The 17,765-nt window shown below is 39.6% G+C and overlaps 1 protein-coding gene across 3 annotated transcripts in view; it reads left to right on the top strand.

Moving 5' to 3' along the window:
* The window catches only part of PDE11A (phosphodiesterase 11A), a 110,230-nt gene that overhangs the window by 72,680 nt on the left and 19,785 nt on the right, over positions 1–17,765 (top strand). For all 3 annotated transcript variants that reach the window (XM_059853185.1, XM_059853183.1, XM_059853184.1), the window contains exons 11-17: positions 1,773–1,919; positions 2,023–2,130; positions 6,784–6,893; positions 9,462–9,552; positions 11,431–11,531; positions 15,568–15,645; positions 17,016–17,083. In XM_059853185.1, the coding sequence (XP_059709168.1) occupies positions 1,773–1,919; positions 2,023–2,130; positions 6,784–6,893; positions 9,462–9,552; positions 11,431–11,531; positions 15,568–15,645; positions 17,016–17,083 (703 nt within the window). The remainder of the gene's footprint in view (positions 1–1,772; positions 1,920–2,022; positions 2,131–6,783; positions 6,894–9,461; positions 9,553–11,430; positions 11,532–15,567; positions 15,646–17,015; positions 17,084–17,765) is intronic.

The following is a 17,765-nucleotide window of genomic DNA, read 5'->3' as shown; positions in this document are numbered from 1 at the left end:
TCCCCCAAGTCTTTGAAGAATAACTGAATAATAAAGAAGTCACAATTTTTGTAAGATTGCTGAAGGACTGGACAGCACAGTCTCAGGGCCAGCATTCCTGCTCCACACCTAACCACAATTTCTTTATCTTGGAAGTACATAGTTTTTCAGATCTTAAAGGGTGTTGAGGTGTAACTCCTGTTGGTATCATCTAGAAGTATTCCAAATATTTCAGTGACTACTCAAAAAAAGATGCTGAATTGATTCAACCTGGTATGTTAGTATAAGAATGATAGCAGACAACTGAGTGTTCAGTTAACAGAGCCTGCATCTCTGCCTGCATGCTCCAGAGGCTCTTAAGCTGTGTCCTGGGATGACACTTGATGGGTTTGCTGTATTCCCTGGCACAGTGCCATGACTTTCTGAGGTACTGGTGTGCTTTACTGGGTACTGAACCAAAAAGACTTTTCTTCTACCCAGCAAGTAAGTTAAAACCACATTGTTAATACTCTTTTATGACAGGTTTACACCATCTTCTCCTATGTGGTATAGCTAAAGCAGCTTAATCTCTGCATTGCAGAAAGTAATTATTGAGGTGGCACTTTGTCTTCAGCTGAAAGATTTTTACATGTCAGTAATTTGTAGTTAGAGTGCAGTGTTTCAAAACACAAATTTTCAAAAAGGAAACATAAAGTAGTCACATAGAACCTGTTACAATCAAGGTGAACTTACATTACAGTTGCATGAACTAATTGGTGTTTATGCAAGTGTGTAGCTGGTTGTTCTGCAGCAGCTGTGCCCATGTGATTTTAACTAATTCAGCACTGTCCAGCTCAGCCTGTGGGCTGGATCCAGCCTCTTGGAGAGGGTTCTACTTGAACCATCACCCTCTCACTCTCGTGGGAGACAGGGAACAGGTGCTCCTTCAGCAGCCCCTGCACCTGCCCTCTCCAGAGGGAAGAGCAGCAAATCTGAAGGGGTGTAAGGAAGGTGAAAGAAGCCTGGGGGGTTTGTCAGCACGTCTACCTGGCTCATGCAGGTGCTGCCACTGAGCAAGCCCACAGCACATCTCTGTGTTCAACTAAATACATCAGCAAGGCCAGCACACATTCCTGTGTTTGTGTGTGCAAGAGCAGCTCATTCCACTCTTACAAACACAAGTCCTTGTTATACAGACAAAGCAAAATGTATGGCTTTTGCTGTTGTTTTATTGACTTCCTACAAAATCAGCATGTTGAAAATTCTTTTATTTTACTTTGGAGAGTACTTCTGCTAGACATTTCTTGTATTCCTCTGCTTCTGGTTCTGTGTGTGCCTAGTGAACAGTGTAAAGCAAAGGGCACTTGCATGCTTATGATTGTGAAGGCATTTGGATGAAGAAATTCTGCAGAGCAATATATTTACTTTGCATTTGTAAATGGTAGCAATTAAAACTCCCAGCTTCTGGCTATCCAGATGTTTCTTGCATTACAGCACTGTAATTTGCATTGGAATATATTGTGTTACTGCAGTGGCTGTAAAGTGGTCAGCTTTCAGTCTAAATGCTGTATCAGGGCTCCAGTTGGGATGGTGAGCATATTTCCTGCTCACACCAGGTTCTTCTCCTTCCCACTGTTTCCACACTCTGTTAGCTTGACGTGTTTGTGTTTCTCAGATGAAGACTTTTACTGCTCAGCATTTGAATCAAACAGGAGTGTATCGGCAGGTCAGAACTGATGTACTGTTTGTTTCTTGTAAGAGTGAAAAAAAGGACGGAAGTTTTGAATCAGAAATTTCCCTCTGGCATTTTTCAGGCAGCAAACATCCCTCTGGTGTCAGAGCTTGGCATTGACGATATCCATTTTGATGACTTCTCGCTCGATGTGGATGCCATGATTACTGCAGCCCTGCGGATGTTCATGGAACTTGGAATGGTTCAGAAATTTAAAATTGACTACGAGGTAACCATCTGCGCTGCAAATATCTGCTGCTCTTGTCTTGGCACTGCTCTGTCCATTTGTACACATTTAGTAGCCCTGCTACAAATTGCACTTTGAATTTCAGACGCTGTGTAGGTGGCTTTTGACGGTGCGGAAGAACTATCGAATGGTCTTGTATCACAACTGGAGGCACGCTTTCAACGTCTGCCAGCTGATGTTTGCCATGTTAACTGTGAGTACCCAGCCACACAGCCCCCAAGAGCTTTTACTGCCACATTGCCTAACCTGTCTAAACATCTTCCAGCATTCAACTTCTTTTCTAGTTATTATGCTACTCATTTCCAATAGCAAAGCAGACAGAATTTACTCAACTTAAGGCAGCACATATTTGGCAAAAACTTATAGTGTTTTAGTGACAGTGGTATCATAGGCACATTAAAGTGACTGAAAACAGATGGCAGTCTTGGAGTGCTCTTGTTATTACAGATCTTGATCTTACGAAATGTTTTTCTTTTGGAGCTCTTTGATTTGACATTTATTTCAAAATCCTAATTGGGAAGTACAAAACCAAGGATTAGAATCCCAAAGTATTTATTATGTTGATATTTATTATCTCCTTATTCAGCTTACTCTAAATAGCTTAAGAAGATACTGCCTCAAAACATTTGAAAATTATCTTCCAGCATAGTGATCTAAGTGAATCTCGAGCCTTCACTGGACATTGTTAACACTTAGGGATTTTATTAGCATCTATTTCCAGCATACAAATAAATTCTACTGAAATTTAAAGTAAATTCTGCTGAAAGTACCACTAGAACAAGCATACTGCTCTCTGTCCCTACCCCACAGCAACCTCAGTGCAGGAAATAACCCCTGTTTGGCTAGTTCATTATTGTAAATGTAACAACAAAAAACTCAGGGGTCCTGGATGCCAGAACTTTGCGTGTTGGACAAGAAAAAGAGACTCTGACTTCCCCTAGCAGGTGAAGATGTCATTCTAGAGCTTGGTCAGTCCCAGCAGGGTGGGTGTGTTTTTGTGAGCATTGATGGAGGCACAGTGAAGCTGTACCACGCACCATGAGACAAAGGAAGGGAAGACATCCAACGAGAGAACCTCTTCCTCTGGGCATGAGGCTGCTCAGCTGCGCAGAAGGAACATTGTCTCAGCAGTTCCTTGCTGATGCTCTCTAAGGAAATTCGGTGGTAAAGCCTGGGTGTTGGTAGTTTTTATGGTTTTATAAACTTGACATGCTTTTTTTCCCCCCAGTTTTAGACAAAGAAAAAGCATTTTACTCTGATTAATATAGGCAAAGGCGGGCAGCACCGCTGGGTGTGAATTACAGTAATTTCTGCCGGAGGCTGCGGGGGCGGGGAGCCCCCAGCCCCAGCAGTGACACCCCTAGGTGGAGCTCCGAGGCCAGGTTTGCGGCACGCTGCTCGGCCGGTGGGACCCGGCACCTCCATCCCGGCTAGCGGGGCCCGCCCTGGGGCCAGCAGAGGGAGAGCGGGGCCCTGCTGCTCCAGCCGCCTGCCCGGCATCCACCGACAGATGCTGTGACCGTGGCTCTCACAGCGTAATTTCAGAGCCCTTTCAGCAGTCAGCACAGGGGTGCAACTGTCTGTGAGCTGTGATCCAGCATTTTTAAGCCAGGTTTGCTTCCTTGCCCACACTCCTGGTAATAAACTGAATGAGCAATTCCGTGTGCAGGGCTGGATGTGAGTGGCCACAGCACTGGAGTCTCCCTCCACACATCCCATCCCTCTTTGCTCTGGCTCTGGCTGAGAACAAAGTTCAGTGCATGATCTGTCTGGTCTGCTCTCCCTTCCAGATACTGGAAGATTCATTTTGTGCAAAAAAAGACACAAAAGAGAAACTTGACATTAGTAATAATCCAAGGCTTGCTCCTATTGCATTTGTCTTGGGGATACCATCCAAGTTAGCGTGTGCCTTTTTTTTTTACTGGTAAAAAGGAGGAAAATTCCTAGACAAATCCCTTGAAGGGCTTATCAGAGCCCTTCTCTGCTGCTCAAGAAGGCAGTTATTGCACCTTATTTCTGATTTCTCCATGACAGTGAGCGATAAAGACTGCCCCACAAATAGAAACCAGCAATTCTATTTTAGGGCACTTTCAGGTAGGATTTACCATAGTATAGTCATGTCTAACGTATAGTGCAGTAGCCTCTAAGGCCCCACCATACTCCCACTGAATGCACAAGGAAAATTCAGCTGTGTTGAACAAGCCAAACAAGAGAAATTCAACAAAGAGTAGACCGTTGTTTCACTCCTGGTAAACTCAGCCTTTTGCATATCTAAAGCATGTTCCTGTATGTCTAAGTATGCATTCTCTCTTCTGAACAATCATAAGGCCAGTTCTGCAAACCACAGTTCTGTATTTCAGATGCCCAAGAACTCTGAAGACAAGCACTGCAGCAAGGCTGCTGCTCCAAGTTAAGGGAGTACCTGAGAGTAAAGTGCAAATCAAGCCCAGGCTTCATTATCAGTGCCTTTGCTAACACAGTTCACATTGATACTTATTTCAAAGGGCAAAAATGAACAAGTAAGCAATACCAAATTAAAATCCCATCTGGTGTGCTAATAACAAAACATATAGATGTGGGGCAAGGTATAATGAATGCAATTCATTTCCTCACATGAAAGAATGACCTCCATAACTCACTAGAGACTCTGCCACTCATGAGTTATGGGTCATTCCTTTTCTGGTGAAAATAAATTTTACTGCACCATCGTCTATAGCCATGTATTTTTTTTTCTCTTGTAAATTCAGAAGTGGGGAAATGTAATCCTCTGTTTACTTGCATTATGTTCAAAGAAGATATCCCCTTACTGTAGTATTGTTTTAAATGAAATCTTTTTTACTACGTGACATATGCTATATTTCTTTCATATATTCAGTGACTTTTCATTAAATAAAATGTGGCATTTATTTTTGAGATATTGCTACTGTTAATAAATTCCTTAATTGGTTTCCCTGCACTGGCAATACAGGTTGAATCCTTGAATTTAATCAAAGTTTGGATTACACTAAAGAATATTTATTACAACATCAATTTCATATTATAAAACTTCCCTTTTAAGTTATTTTAACTTAGCCATGAATATTTTCTCTAGACTGAAACTTGACACATGGTGTGTTGTCAGTTACAAACTATTTTTAATCCCTTTTTATAAATAGTTCTTTATTATTTTTTGTTATACAAGAGCTATGTTTAAAAAAATAAAAAGAGAAAACACTATTTTTAGAGGATTTTTTCCTAACTGGGTAGATGTTACTGAAACTAAAACAGCAATGCTGCTAGAAGTCAGGTGAACCTCTTTCCTAATATCCAGGTTATTCTGTACACTGGTGAATTCTACACAAAATTATTTAATCTTTTTTCCTTCATGCTTGATCATCTTTTCTGCTGTGTAAACTTTAAGGAATTAGAAAGCTTTCGTAGCAAGTCTTGCACTTCCTCAATTCCCACTGAAGTGCATTCCTGAGCACCTGGGGGAGCTTGGCTCCCTGTACTGTTTAACTGTGGCCACGTTTCAGACTGTCTAAACAGAGGATACTTAGATTTGAATGTGCATTTCTCTAAGTAGAATTTGAGGTCTTTGGGGTGAATAGCAGAGCTTTCACAGAGCATTGCAGCAATTTACTGGTGTTTCTGAGTGTAAGTTCCTACCAAGGAAGGGCAACAAGTCCCCTGTATCACTTAAACTCTCTTCTTGCTTGTGGGTGAAATTATGCCCCTTTGAAAATCAATGATATTTGGGAATTCTTACATGGTGTTGGTGTTCAGCCTTGGTTTGGTCCTCCGATACAAATATATTTTGTATATCTTGTCTATCATTTCCTTTCATGCTAACTAGACCATGTGGCTAATTGAGGAGTGTCACTGGAGACTGACACTGTGAAAAGACAAGTGTTACAATTTTCCAGCTCAGCCAGTCATTTTTGCAGGTATTATACCCTTCTGCTTCTGAAGAACCAGGTTTCTTCTGCCATGGGTAAGAGGCAGAGCACCAGTGGAGCCCCACAGAGGCTCTAGCACCTCCTCCAGACAGGATCTGTTCAGGATGCTTGAGGTTAACAAAAGCAGTAAGTGTTTTTTCTCTGCCATGAGCCCATTCAGGCAGGAAGACTGCTATGACAAGTGTCCAAGAGGAGAAGCATAGTGATAAAAAAATGTATCTAGGATGAACTCCCCCATTCACATGGTCATGTTGGAGCTGCTTGTAGGGAAATTCATTGCATCTGTTTTCAAATGCCTCTCCCAAATTCAAGTGGGTATCTGCAGCAGAAATTTGAGACATTTCCTCTTTAAAACGTGCCACTTCATTTCAAAGTGCCAGATTGAAAAATAAATTTAATAGTTCATAACAGTTCCACAGAGTATATTTTATCTGGGTTCTTTTAAAGAACCAACTTAACATGTCACCTATCTCTGATAGTAGGGATTGACTAAAATGGTCATCTCAGGATTGAAGAAATCTTTCTAAGTACTTCTCTAAATAATAATTGTATCAGTTTAGTTTTGGGGTTTTTATTTCTCTGATTAAAAAATCCAGTTCCTGTCTCAGTTTGCAGTTACTGGTATTTGTTTTCAGCTCTTTTTGCCTTTAGTGCCTCCTGGCTAGCAGAGAAATGGCATGCTGGAAATGCAACAAAGAGATAATAACAGATCACTCCAAGGACATTATCTATTCTGCTAACCATCTGACATACAGCAGGGAATAGAATATGACAATAAAGCATTTATCTTCTCCTTACTGAAACGTTCATGGTATCAAAACAAAGTTGACTGCTGCTGGATGGACTAACATTACTTATCCCTTTTGCTACTGATAGTTACAGCTGCTATTTTTTTTTTCTGCTCTCAGACAGCAGGATTTCAGGAGATTCTAACTGAAATTGAAATTTTAGCTTTGATTGTGGGATGCTTGTGTCACGACCTTGACCACAGGGGAACCAACAATGCCTTCCAAGCCAAGTAAGCTTTCTAATTCTTACTATTTTAATTTGGTTTTCTTCCACAGGAGAGCAAAAGGTGACCAGGGTAAAGAATGAAGCATTAATTTCAAGCCTTCTAGGCCAAGGCCAAGTACTCTTATTCCTGTGTGCAGTGAGGGACTATCCATCTTTATAATTCTCTGTTCCTTTAAGTAATTGCTGGCTTGTCCTTTGTAGCTGGCTGTTGAACTGACACCACATATTGAAATGTGGTGCCAAAACTTGATGTTCTTTTCAGGCTCAGCTGTTATTGATTCTGGTTTTCAACCCAGGAAGCACCTAAATTGTCTGTCTGGGTTGTTCTTGCTGACTGGGGTGCATGGCATTAAGCAAAACCTTGTTCTGCTATTGCAAAGAAAAGCAAATAAGTGAAACTGAAATAATGCTTTCACAGAAACCAGGCTGCTGCCCTCAGGCACAGTGAAGTAGAAGTAGGTTTGCAGAAGGTTTAAGAGTGGTGCTTCTTACTGTGTAGGTAAGGGAACTCCTTAAACTGAAGTCAAATTCACTCCAAAATCTGCCTTCTCTGAGATAGGAGGGACAACAGAAAATATCCCCAGCAACATCCTGGCCAAGCTGAGAAATAAAGCTGCCAGACACAGAGATTCCTTCAAATCCCATGTTGTTTTCTTCACTCCCCAGTTCCTCTACAGTCAGAATACAATGCCCCAAGGCATGACTGTCCTGCAGATCCCAGTGTGCATTTGTAGCTTTTTTTGTTCTGCCTCACTGCTAATCCTCCAGTGTGATAGGGAGTGGTCAAATGGCTGTCCAGAGATATTTGAAAGGCAGAGCGAAGCTTTATTAGCCTATTTTGTCCTACTTTTGCAGAAGTACTCTGCTGCAATGTGTGTATGCAGGGGCTGCTGCATTTCTGGGGGCAAGTCACCTCAGAGACCATCACTCAAACTGATGTTTCTGATGTTCACTAAGCTGCCATTTCCTGAGGTATTGGTGTTGCCATACAATCTCAATGAAACAATGACACTGTCTGGATCTTCAATCACCATAGCAGGGAAAATCAATTGCAGTGCTCAAAAGACAGAGCTCGTGGTGCAAAGGTTACCAAGCACTGCTAGATGCCTTTTTGCAGTTGAGTCTTGAAGAGAATCAAAATAGACGAGACAAATGGGAAGGAAGCTCAGCTGATTGATGTTTATGTTCCCAATTTACAAAAAGGAGACCTAAGATTTACATCCTGGCCATTTTAGGCTCTGATTAAATTAACCACTTCTCTGCTGTACCATTATACCAGAGTATCTTTTGTGCAGAGGGATGGCTGAGTTAAAGGTACAGGGTTCAGCATTAGACTGCTATCACTCATACTTGTTTGACAACAGAGTACAGAGAGGAGGCTACCATTTTATGACTCCATAAAGAAACTGCTGAAGACATTTAATGAAAGACAAACATTACCACACATGTATAAAACATCCCTGAAAACAGAAGCTGGAGTTTTCATAACACTAACTATGATTTATTCCTCTAACCTGACATAAATTTAAGCATCACATTTTCCTATTTTATCTTCAGTATCCAATACTGCTGTTCTGTATGATGAAGGTTCAAGAGGTATATGATGGAGGCAATATCACAGTTGTCTCAAAAGGCTCTGTTATATATGTCAATATCACATTCTCTAGGGATGATGTTTCCTGGACATCCTTTTCTCTCATATAGCTGCATCTGATAATTAAGTATCAGTATGGTGCAGTTTTATGGCATATGCTCCTAGGAGACTCCTTCTGTCTCTAGCATAATCTCTTATTCTCATTTCTTTGGAAAGAAAGCCCATCTTGTCACTTTAGGCTGGGTCCCAGAAGTGAAGTACTTTTCCTGAACCACTTCAGTACTTGGTGAACAGTAACCACTCTGACAATCCAGTCCCATTCTCTGCACTTCCCAGCGATTTGCAATTTTATAATCTTATTCTGTGTATTTTTGTCCTTTAAACGTAGAAAACCGACCTGCTCTGTTCATTTTGAATCTGATCTTGGTTTAGACAATAAATGTGACGAGAAAATACATTCTAGAGATATGCTAAGCTTTACTTTTATATTCACTGCTCACACTTGTAGTTTTTTGTTTACCTTAGTATTTGCAATTGGGTTATTTGTTGTTGTGTTTTCGGGTTTTAATTTAAGAGTTTGTAGTTGGCCATTGTAAGCCCTTCTGATTATGTCTATTAAGAATTTAAAATAAAAGGTAGCAGGGGAACAGCCAATCCCAGCTCAAGGACATTAACTTGTGTCTTTACTGTGCAGTTCTCTGTCTGTGCTGTTGCTGAGGCACTTTGAAAGCTGCATTACAAAATTTCTTGTAGTTCCAGAAAAATCTTTATTCAGCTGGCAATATTTAGCAAAGACTGGAACATAAATGTTTCGTATTTGGATTTAAATTAGTATTTTGATCTCATCAGCTGTCTTAAGTGAGGTTGCTGAAGTGGAGGTGGAGAATGTGGCTACGTGCTTTTGTCACTGAATTGTCTGTGAAACCTGCTTCGTAAGCAGACGAGCAGGATTTGTTGACTTCCCATGTTCTGTTTCAGGAGTGGATCAGCCTTAGCTCAGCTCTACGGCACCTCTGCTACCTTGGAGCACCACCATTTCAATCATGCTGTCATGATTCTCCAAAGTGAGGTACAAAAGCATTACTATTAATCTCACTGTAAGCTGTTGGGCAGTTTCAGCTGGAGAAAGGAAATACCATGTACAGTACCTTTTTAATGCCCTCTCCTTGAGGAATTATTTATTGGTTACCACAAAGGTCACAACTAGCACAAAATTAAACAACTACAAATGCTGATCACAGAGCCCAGAGATTATATCTGTCTCAATCAGCAAGGGGCAAGGAGAATACATCCTAATCATATTGTCAGCTTTTCTCACTCTTCTTACATATATCCTGTTCAGTGGTTTAGAGGTAGCTGAAAGAGGTCCTTACCTTTCTCCACAGGTGTCATATTCAGAGTATCAGAGCCATCCTTTACTGCACCAATTTAATTTCTTTGGCAGCCTTTCTGTAATCAGTATTTTTATGATTTTTTCATAATTTAATACACTTTTTAAAAATTAAAATCAGTAATCTCATGCTGTCCAAAGTATATTAATTGCTTTGCAGATACCTGGGAAGACAGAGCTCTTGCCTAGAATATCTTGCATGTAACACTACACAGCACATACTACACCATGGAAGAATGGACTTGGGAGTCCTTTAAAAACAACAGATGCATTTTCTTCATTTACAGAGATTGGTTGCTACAAAATGCATTTGGTAAATAGAAAACCAAAACTGCTGTTCATGGGGCACAATTGGAGACCATAGCCTGATCTGCAGTAACTTCTGAAGAGATCTGGAATGTCTCGTGATCACAGACATATGGGAACAGGGTGTTGGCTTTACCTCTGTGTACACTGCCAGGGAGATTTGTCACGGAACTGCACCTCCCCAGACCTTATCTCATATATGTCCTCATACCATCATGATTATAGTAACCCTGTTGCTGGAAAATTCTTGGTTTTAAGGGCATTTTAAACTTCCTAAGCAGTAGATGGCAGTGCATACTGAATGTGGGCATTACAGACTAAATATCAGCAAAATAAGACTCTGGTTAGAAAGAATTTCAATATTTTTGTAGGTGATTAGGAAAAAAAAGACCTGTAATACACTTATGTATGCTAATATATGTGACTATTGTCAAAAAGATAATTTCTTAAGCTTACATTTAGAGTTTTTCATTAATTTCATTTCTTTCATCTTATTTTCTTGAGAATTTCACAGAGGAATTGAAGGATAGAGATCATATTGGTCCCTCTTGTTTTCAGAAATCCAGTTACAAAAGAACTTTCCCCCTCTCAAATAGCAACATCAATAATTAATTTCTTTTAATTTTGGCCATAAAGCATCTTTCAAATTCTTAATCCACAATCCCTTAAAAAGCAACCAGTTGGGCCCACAAAGGGTGTTTAAATTGCATATAAAGTTGTGGTTCTTTAGTCCACAGAGGCAATGGCTGTATACACTGTAGGGCAAGACAGTAATGAGCAGAGTGAGCAAATGGGCTGCTTTGAATGAAAAACTGATTTAGTGTCCTTGACTGCTCTAACAGCAGTTTGTGTGCATGCAAGCAGCAGCACAGATAAATCTATTAGGATCACTACTCAAAAGCTCCAATACACAGCTCCCCAAAACATTTAATAAGATGAGAGATTGAGATGTATCCATAGTTTTCCCCCATAAACTGAGTCTGTGCAGGGTCAGAGCAGAGAGTAAATCTTTACCTGACAGGCTATCATTTCAGCAGAGTTTAGAAAAACATACCAGGTGCTTGATAACAATCATCAACTCTTCTGCCTCAATGTAATCTCAGCAGTATTAATATTATTATTTCATCATAGTTTTGCCATGAATCAGAAATGGCTTGTGTTACAGGGCAATAGTAGACTAACAAGTTAGAAAACTTTTTAAAAACTGTATTGATTGTTAGCCCTTTACCTCTTTTATCTCTTTCATTATAGGGTCACAACATCTTTGCTAACTTGTCCTCTAAGGACTACAGTGACCTTATGCAGCTTCTAAAGCAATCAATATTGGCAACAGACCTCACTCTGTATTTTGAGTAAGTATTGGCATTTCTGGTATTTGATGAATGAAAATTCAGAGAACTTACTCTAATGACCTATTAAATACCAATAAGGATATATAATATGGGAAATTAGTGTTCAGCTATGGTTGAAGAGGTTTAGTCCAATACTTAGTATCTTTTAGACTAATAGATATATCTCACATGTCCAAATAAGCTTTACTTTAATGTGTAACATGTCTGTATCAACCAAAAGCAAGTGAAATCTTAGGTTTATACTTCAAAGCAATCCCAGGAACCAGTTGCAGCTCAGTTCCATAATTTTTCTGTCCCTTCTATGATCATTTCTTCAGGCACATAGAAAATCAATGATATCTGAGAACTCTTTTCCACCATTTCAGCATCTCTAAACATTTGTGCTATGAAATATTGTATTTAGTTACAGACCCACTTACAGAGGTAATAACGGAGACACTCTGCCACTTTGAAGACAGATTATGCCAATTAACATCACATGATGAGAATAGGTCTTAAAAAGCTTAACTGTGGAGAAGTACTAGGATCTCTCTTACCCAGTTTTCTTCCTTTTCCTTGTTTGCAAGTCAAATCTCAAAGCAGATTTCAAGTTGGTCCTGTATTTCAAATATTGTTAATTATCACCAAGTTCATCCCACTGAGGATGTGTGGGAGGATGCACGTAGTCAGAGCAGTGATAGTGTCACCATCACAGTGCACTTCTGACATCTGGCATTAGCCTGTGGCTGACTTAGGGGCAGCAGTGCTGACAGATGTGCAGTTTCAGTGCACTGCCTTCCAAGTCATGACAATAAGACATCCTTAGAAATTTTTGTTTGGTGTCAATTAGCATTCTGTCCTGTCTGTCTTTCTGCCATGTCTCAAGTGAAATGATTAGAGTTGTACCAGGGGAAATTTAGCTTAGATAGCAGAGAAAAAAAATTCACTGAAAGAGTGATTAGAAAGTGGAATAAGTTGTCTAGGGAGATGGTGGAGTTACCACCTCAGGACGTAATAAAGAGTTGTCCTGATATGGTGCTTAGGAGGAATATGGTTTAGGGGTGATTATGGTGCTGCTGGGTTGATGGTTGGACTGGATGACCTTGAAGCTCTTCCATTCTGTGAGATACAAGGACCATAGCTCCTCTTGTCTCATTGTAAATAAATGCTGCAGAAATGTTTTGTGCTCTCAAAGAGGAGATGAGTGACAGGGACTTAGAGGACAGTTGCCCTGGCACAGCTCCATATGCTCCCCCTAGCCAAGATCCTGGAGATCCTGGGGGAGCCAGAGGGGGCTCACAGCAGTGCCTTGCGATAGACCCTGTTCAGACCCAGATGTGATGGAGCTCTCTTCCCTGCCTGCCTTAAGCTGAAAAACTCTGTGGTCAATTTGTTTGTCTAGTTCTTGTGCAGAGAAATAATGTCCAAAAGGGACATAACTGAATTTCAAGATTATTTTTTCTTACTTGCATAATTGATTTTTCATGCTGCATAAATCAGAAGACTTTTAGCAAATGAGGCCTTTTACTCAAAAGTCTACAGATAAATTATTTCTTCCTCCTGTGTTACTACAGTTCATTAATGAGGTGGTAGCCATGCTAGTTTATTTCCAGAAGTGCCTGAAAATCACTCTCTAGAAACATTGGTGCTTTACATTTCCTAAAGCTACCTTATGTGAACAGGTGTTTCTACACAAGTACCTAATTTGTTTTTCAGTTTGCTACATCTTCAGTATTTTTGTAGAGTGGGGAATTCTCCTATCAGTAATCTTAAAATTACTGAATCTAATGAGTACAAGCTCCAGGTATTAAAACAGCAACAAAACTGTTGCAGAGCAAGACTTTATGACCTTCTCAAGGCATTACTTTTATACAAACAAACAAATAGATGACTCTCACTGAAAGATCAGATGGGAAATATATTGGATTTTAGTTTATAATTCTACATAACTACACTTGTAGATAATACAAAAAGTAAAAGCATGAAGCCAAAATGAAGTTTATAGAAATTCATCCAAATGATGCCATGAGCCAGTGGGCTGTAGAGCAAATGAATTTGTTATACATAGGAAAACAACCTCCCTTTGAGGCAAAATGCAGCCAGAGTCAATGTTACTCAAAGACCCTGGAAAACTGTTATAATTCAGTTTGTTTCTGAAATTCTGCCATATTATATTTGCTTATTAATAAAAAAACCTCATCATTTTGGATACCAAAACAAAAAAAACCAGAAGGAAATGCTAAATTGTTTCATCATACATAGCTGCTTTCCTCTGGTTCAGTCCTGCCTACACTGAAATGTCTCTATGGAGCTGGACTACTACTTCTGTATCCATTTAAATAGATTTCAAAGAAAATCTTAAAGCTTTAAACCTAACATAAGTGTTGTCTTAACTAGCACGAGTTCTAAAATCATTATAGTACAAGGATTTCATATCACCAGAGCTTCATACCTCCTCGATGATTTCTCACAGGCAGCTCCTCTAGGCACTGACTGTTCCTGGTCCTTGCAGCAGCCATCTGACTCCAGAGCCCACCAATCCACTCTTTTATACCACTGTTCTCATTGGCTACAGGTGTGGCCTGTTAAGATCAGGCCTGCTTCTAATCTTTAGTAATTGGTCCAGCTGCAACTCATTGGGGGATAAGATTCCCTTCTATACCACCTTCATTTACCCACACTGTATCCCCCTACACATAAGGCCGTGAGATTCACATTTTCAGTTACTGTTTATGGATCTCTACATTTTAAATTTGAATATTTTAGGTTTTTGGGGTGTCACCTTCCTGTGCTTTCAGCTTAAAACATTCTTGTCTGGTTTTTGTTCAGGAACATATAAATTTCTCAGAATATCCAATACTTCAAAATGAAATATTTTATTTCCCAAAGTATAAGGGATTAGATATCATCATGCAGTCATTTATAGCCCTCTTCCAGCTGCTGAATGAAATCCATTACAGAAAGGCCCTATAGTATAACCATGATAGGCAGGCACCAGAATAATACAACCTGCCCCACACAATGTTCTGGAACAGAGTTTCTGGAAGTGTGCATCTCCTTGTATGCAAATATGTACTAGCTACCATGAGACTGCACTGTCAATAATCACTGTCCAAAATTTCAGTCTAGTTGAAGTCAATGTAGAAAATACAAGACTGCAAACTCTTTCCTGTTGAGGAACCTAACTACATTTCCTCTTGACAAGTCTCATATGAAATGGGGCATTGCACTGTTGCTCAGGATGTAGGTATTTATTTGCTTTCCAGCTTTGATGCTCATTTGTTGTGTCACTGGGGGAAAGCTGCTCCAAGTTTTTGTACCTCAGCTTCTGTTATATCTTGGGCAGGATCTATTATATACTGTAGTCACATTGCAAGCAAGAGCTGCTTGGAGTCTCAATGCCATAAAAGATTACAGATTATAATGAATCAGAATTTTGATTCTTAAAGGCAACAACCAAGCATTAATATGTTCTGTCCATCTCACGTTTTGTCCCTGTTTGAGAACATGAAGAAGGTGTGAGAAGACAAACCATGGGACTAAGCAGGGAGACCTAGTGTCCAGTCTGTAAGAACTATGAACTCAAGACAGCAGCAGCTCCTGTGTGTCTCTGTTTCTTTCTGTGTGCTGGAAATAACAGGAATTGCACAGCTCTGAAAAACCCTTCAGGATATAGAAGTAAAAACCATTTTGCAAGGACAAGAAAACAGAAGCATGTGTGTATTTCTGGGGTGTTTCTATTGTCTGTCTGTCCACTGCTGTAGGTGAACATTTCATGCTTCCATGGAAGACTGAACATTTCAGAGCCATTCATTTCCTTATTTGTGGAGACCATAAATCCAATATTGCTTTTACTAGGCAACTGTGACATTGATAACAGACATTTATAGAACGTGTTCGGAAATTAGTATGTTTCGCTTAAATGGACTGTCAGTGTAACGGCCTTAACAATAATACATGAGGTGCAGTGATTCTGTATCACAGAGAACTGTGTTTCTGCTGCAGTGCTGCCCTGGAAGTGTCTTATTTCCTTCTCTGACAATCTGGTTTTTTGCAGGAGAAGGACCGAGTTTTTTGAGCTTGTCAGTAAAGGTGGTTATGATTGGAATATAAAAAACCACCGAGAAGTATTTCGGTAAGCACCGTTTTTTCTTGCTTTCTGCTTATTTCAAAGTGTAACCATATTTGTTAAAGGTATTTCATGTATTGTAGACTGGAGGCTTAGAATAACAAGAGAAAGTATCTTGTTTTAAAAATACAATCCATGATATGAAATACATGGTATGATTTTTCAACATTAGCAAACAGCTGTGATTAATCAATGTGACTTCACCTTCTCCATTTCTCCTACACACTTAGTCCTGTTTTCTTCCCTTTCTCCCAGCCTCACCAGTTCCTGCTCAGCCCTTCTGCTCTTTTTCCAGAAAGCATCAATATTCTGCCTCTTTACACAAAGATCTTTCCTGTTTCCCTGATCCCTCTTCCTTTTATCTGTCTTTTTTCACTACCCATGCGTTTCTCTGCTCTTCCAGTCTGTACCTGGGAATTTTCATATACAGAGTACCCTTCCAGCCCTCAGGAATGCCCTGAGCATGCATCCTCTTGAAAACCTCAGACATTGTGGGTGGTTTGAGTAGATCACACTCTGTAGACAATAAAATGTGTGTATTTGCATATGCAGGCCTGGTTATGTCTCATTTTATCTGAAATTTCATTAAAATTCTGTTATCTTTTGGTCTTTTGACAAAATATTGGCCATTTTGTATTTTCCATACCATTTCACCCATTCCTAATTTTAGATTCAGGCAATATATTTGATGCTTCATTTTCAGTGCCCTTGTTCTTCATTTAAACTTTCTTAGACTTTTATCTGCATCATGTACTGTACATAAACGCTTTCTACAGCTGAACGGTTTCCTTCTCCTAATGCATATAAAACATGGTTGTAGCTAGATATTAAACTACAGTGGAACCATATAGCTCACAGTAAATCTTCGATTTTTATTGTAGATGAGCAGTAGAAACTGCTTAAACAGTGTCTGGGATGCCTCCTGTGATTATAGGCTCTCTTGCTACACCAGTCACTTACAAATAGGCATATAAATTAATCCAGTTGCAGGTGTTATTATGTAATAATACCCTTACTTATATCATGTGAAGCACATGCTTTCTAATATATTATAGGTATTAATGTAAGTAGTGTTAGAAGTATTGCAAAATTAGCAGTTACTCCCTTGCAATATCATTTCTTTTCTAGTGTGCCATGCAGAATACCAAAATTCATCATCCTATGACCTGCAACACATTAGGGTTCTGAGGCACAATTGTAATGTAAAAGCCACGCTGATGGCTAAGATTTCAAACATGTCATTCTTTTCTAGAGGAAAAGAAGGTGCCAGGGCTGCCATTTTATATAGGTATTATTTATTTATGCATCCAGAGCAGAATTGTTTAGAAATTCAACAAAGGTTGATTCAGCTTGTATTGTTCATTTCTGTTTTTCAGATCAATGCTAATGACAGCCTGTGACCTTGGAGCTGTGACCAAACCGTGGGAGATTTCAAGACAGGCAAGTCATGATTAATAGCAGGGCTGGGAGGAGGCGGGACTGGCAGGACAATATTCCCAGGGCCCTGGCTTACAAGGGACCAAAACTGGAATCAATTTACAGCGGTATTAATGCTATAAAAAAATAGCAGGGGGTTTCTGCAAAAAAAAGGTTTATTGCGTAATCGTTCTCTGTACACATGCTGCTGTGTGCATCTGGCTTTACAGCCTCTCCTCTTACTAACATTTTAAATCCATACCCAAAAATGGATGGATTAAACAAAAAAGGCATTTAGCCACGTATAGCTGCATTTACTTGTTTCATCCCAAAGTTCTCCTTGGCAGTAGGAGGGTCTTCCCTAAATCAAAAATAACAACAGATTATCTGCAAATTTTCATTTGCATAAAATCTTCAGTAGATATGATAAAAGAAATGTGCTCATTTTCTTAAGAATGTTGCAAAACTCTGAGTGTAGTATAGGACTTTCTTTTACATCCTGTACCTAGAAACCAACAAATAAAAATTCAGAGTTCTGCTGCTGAGTAGGCTCTTTAGAAATATATGTAAAAAATAGATCCAGCATTGGCAAACGGGTACAGTATAAGAAAGCAACCTGTTCCAAAACTTTTGTCCTTTGCCCCATGATTTTATCTCTTCTAGATATCTTTCTCTACCCAGAAACCATCCTTAATATTTCCAGTATCCAT

Source organism: Haemorhous mexicanus, chromosome 8 (assembly GCF_027477595.1).
Source record: "Haemorhous mexicanus isolate bHaeMex1 chromosome 8, bHaeMex1.pri, whole genome shotgun sequence".
NCBI classification, from domain to species: Eukaryota; Metazoa; Chordata; class Aves; order Passeriformes; family Fringillidae; genus Haemorhous; species Haemorhous mexicanus.
The sequence above is the reverse complement of the archived record's forward strand: the minus strand, read 5'-3'. Positions and strand labels throughout refer to the sequence as shown.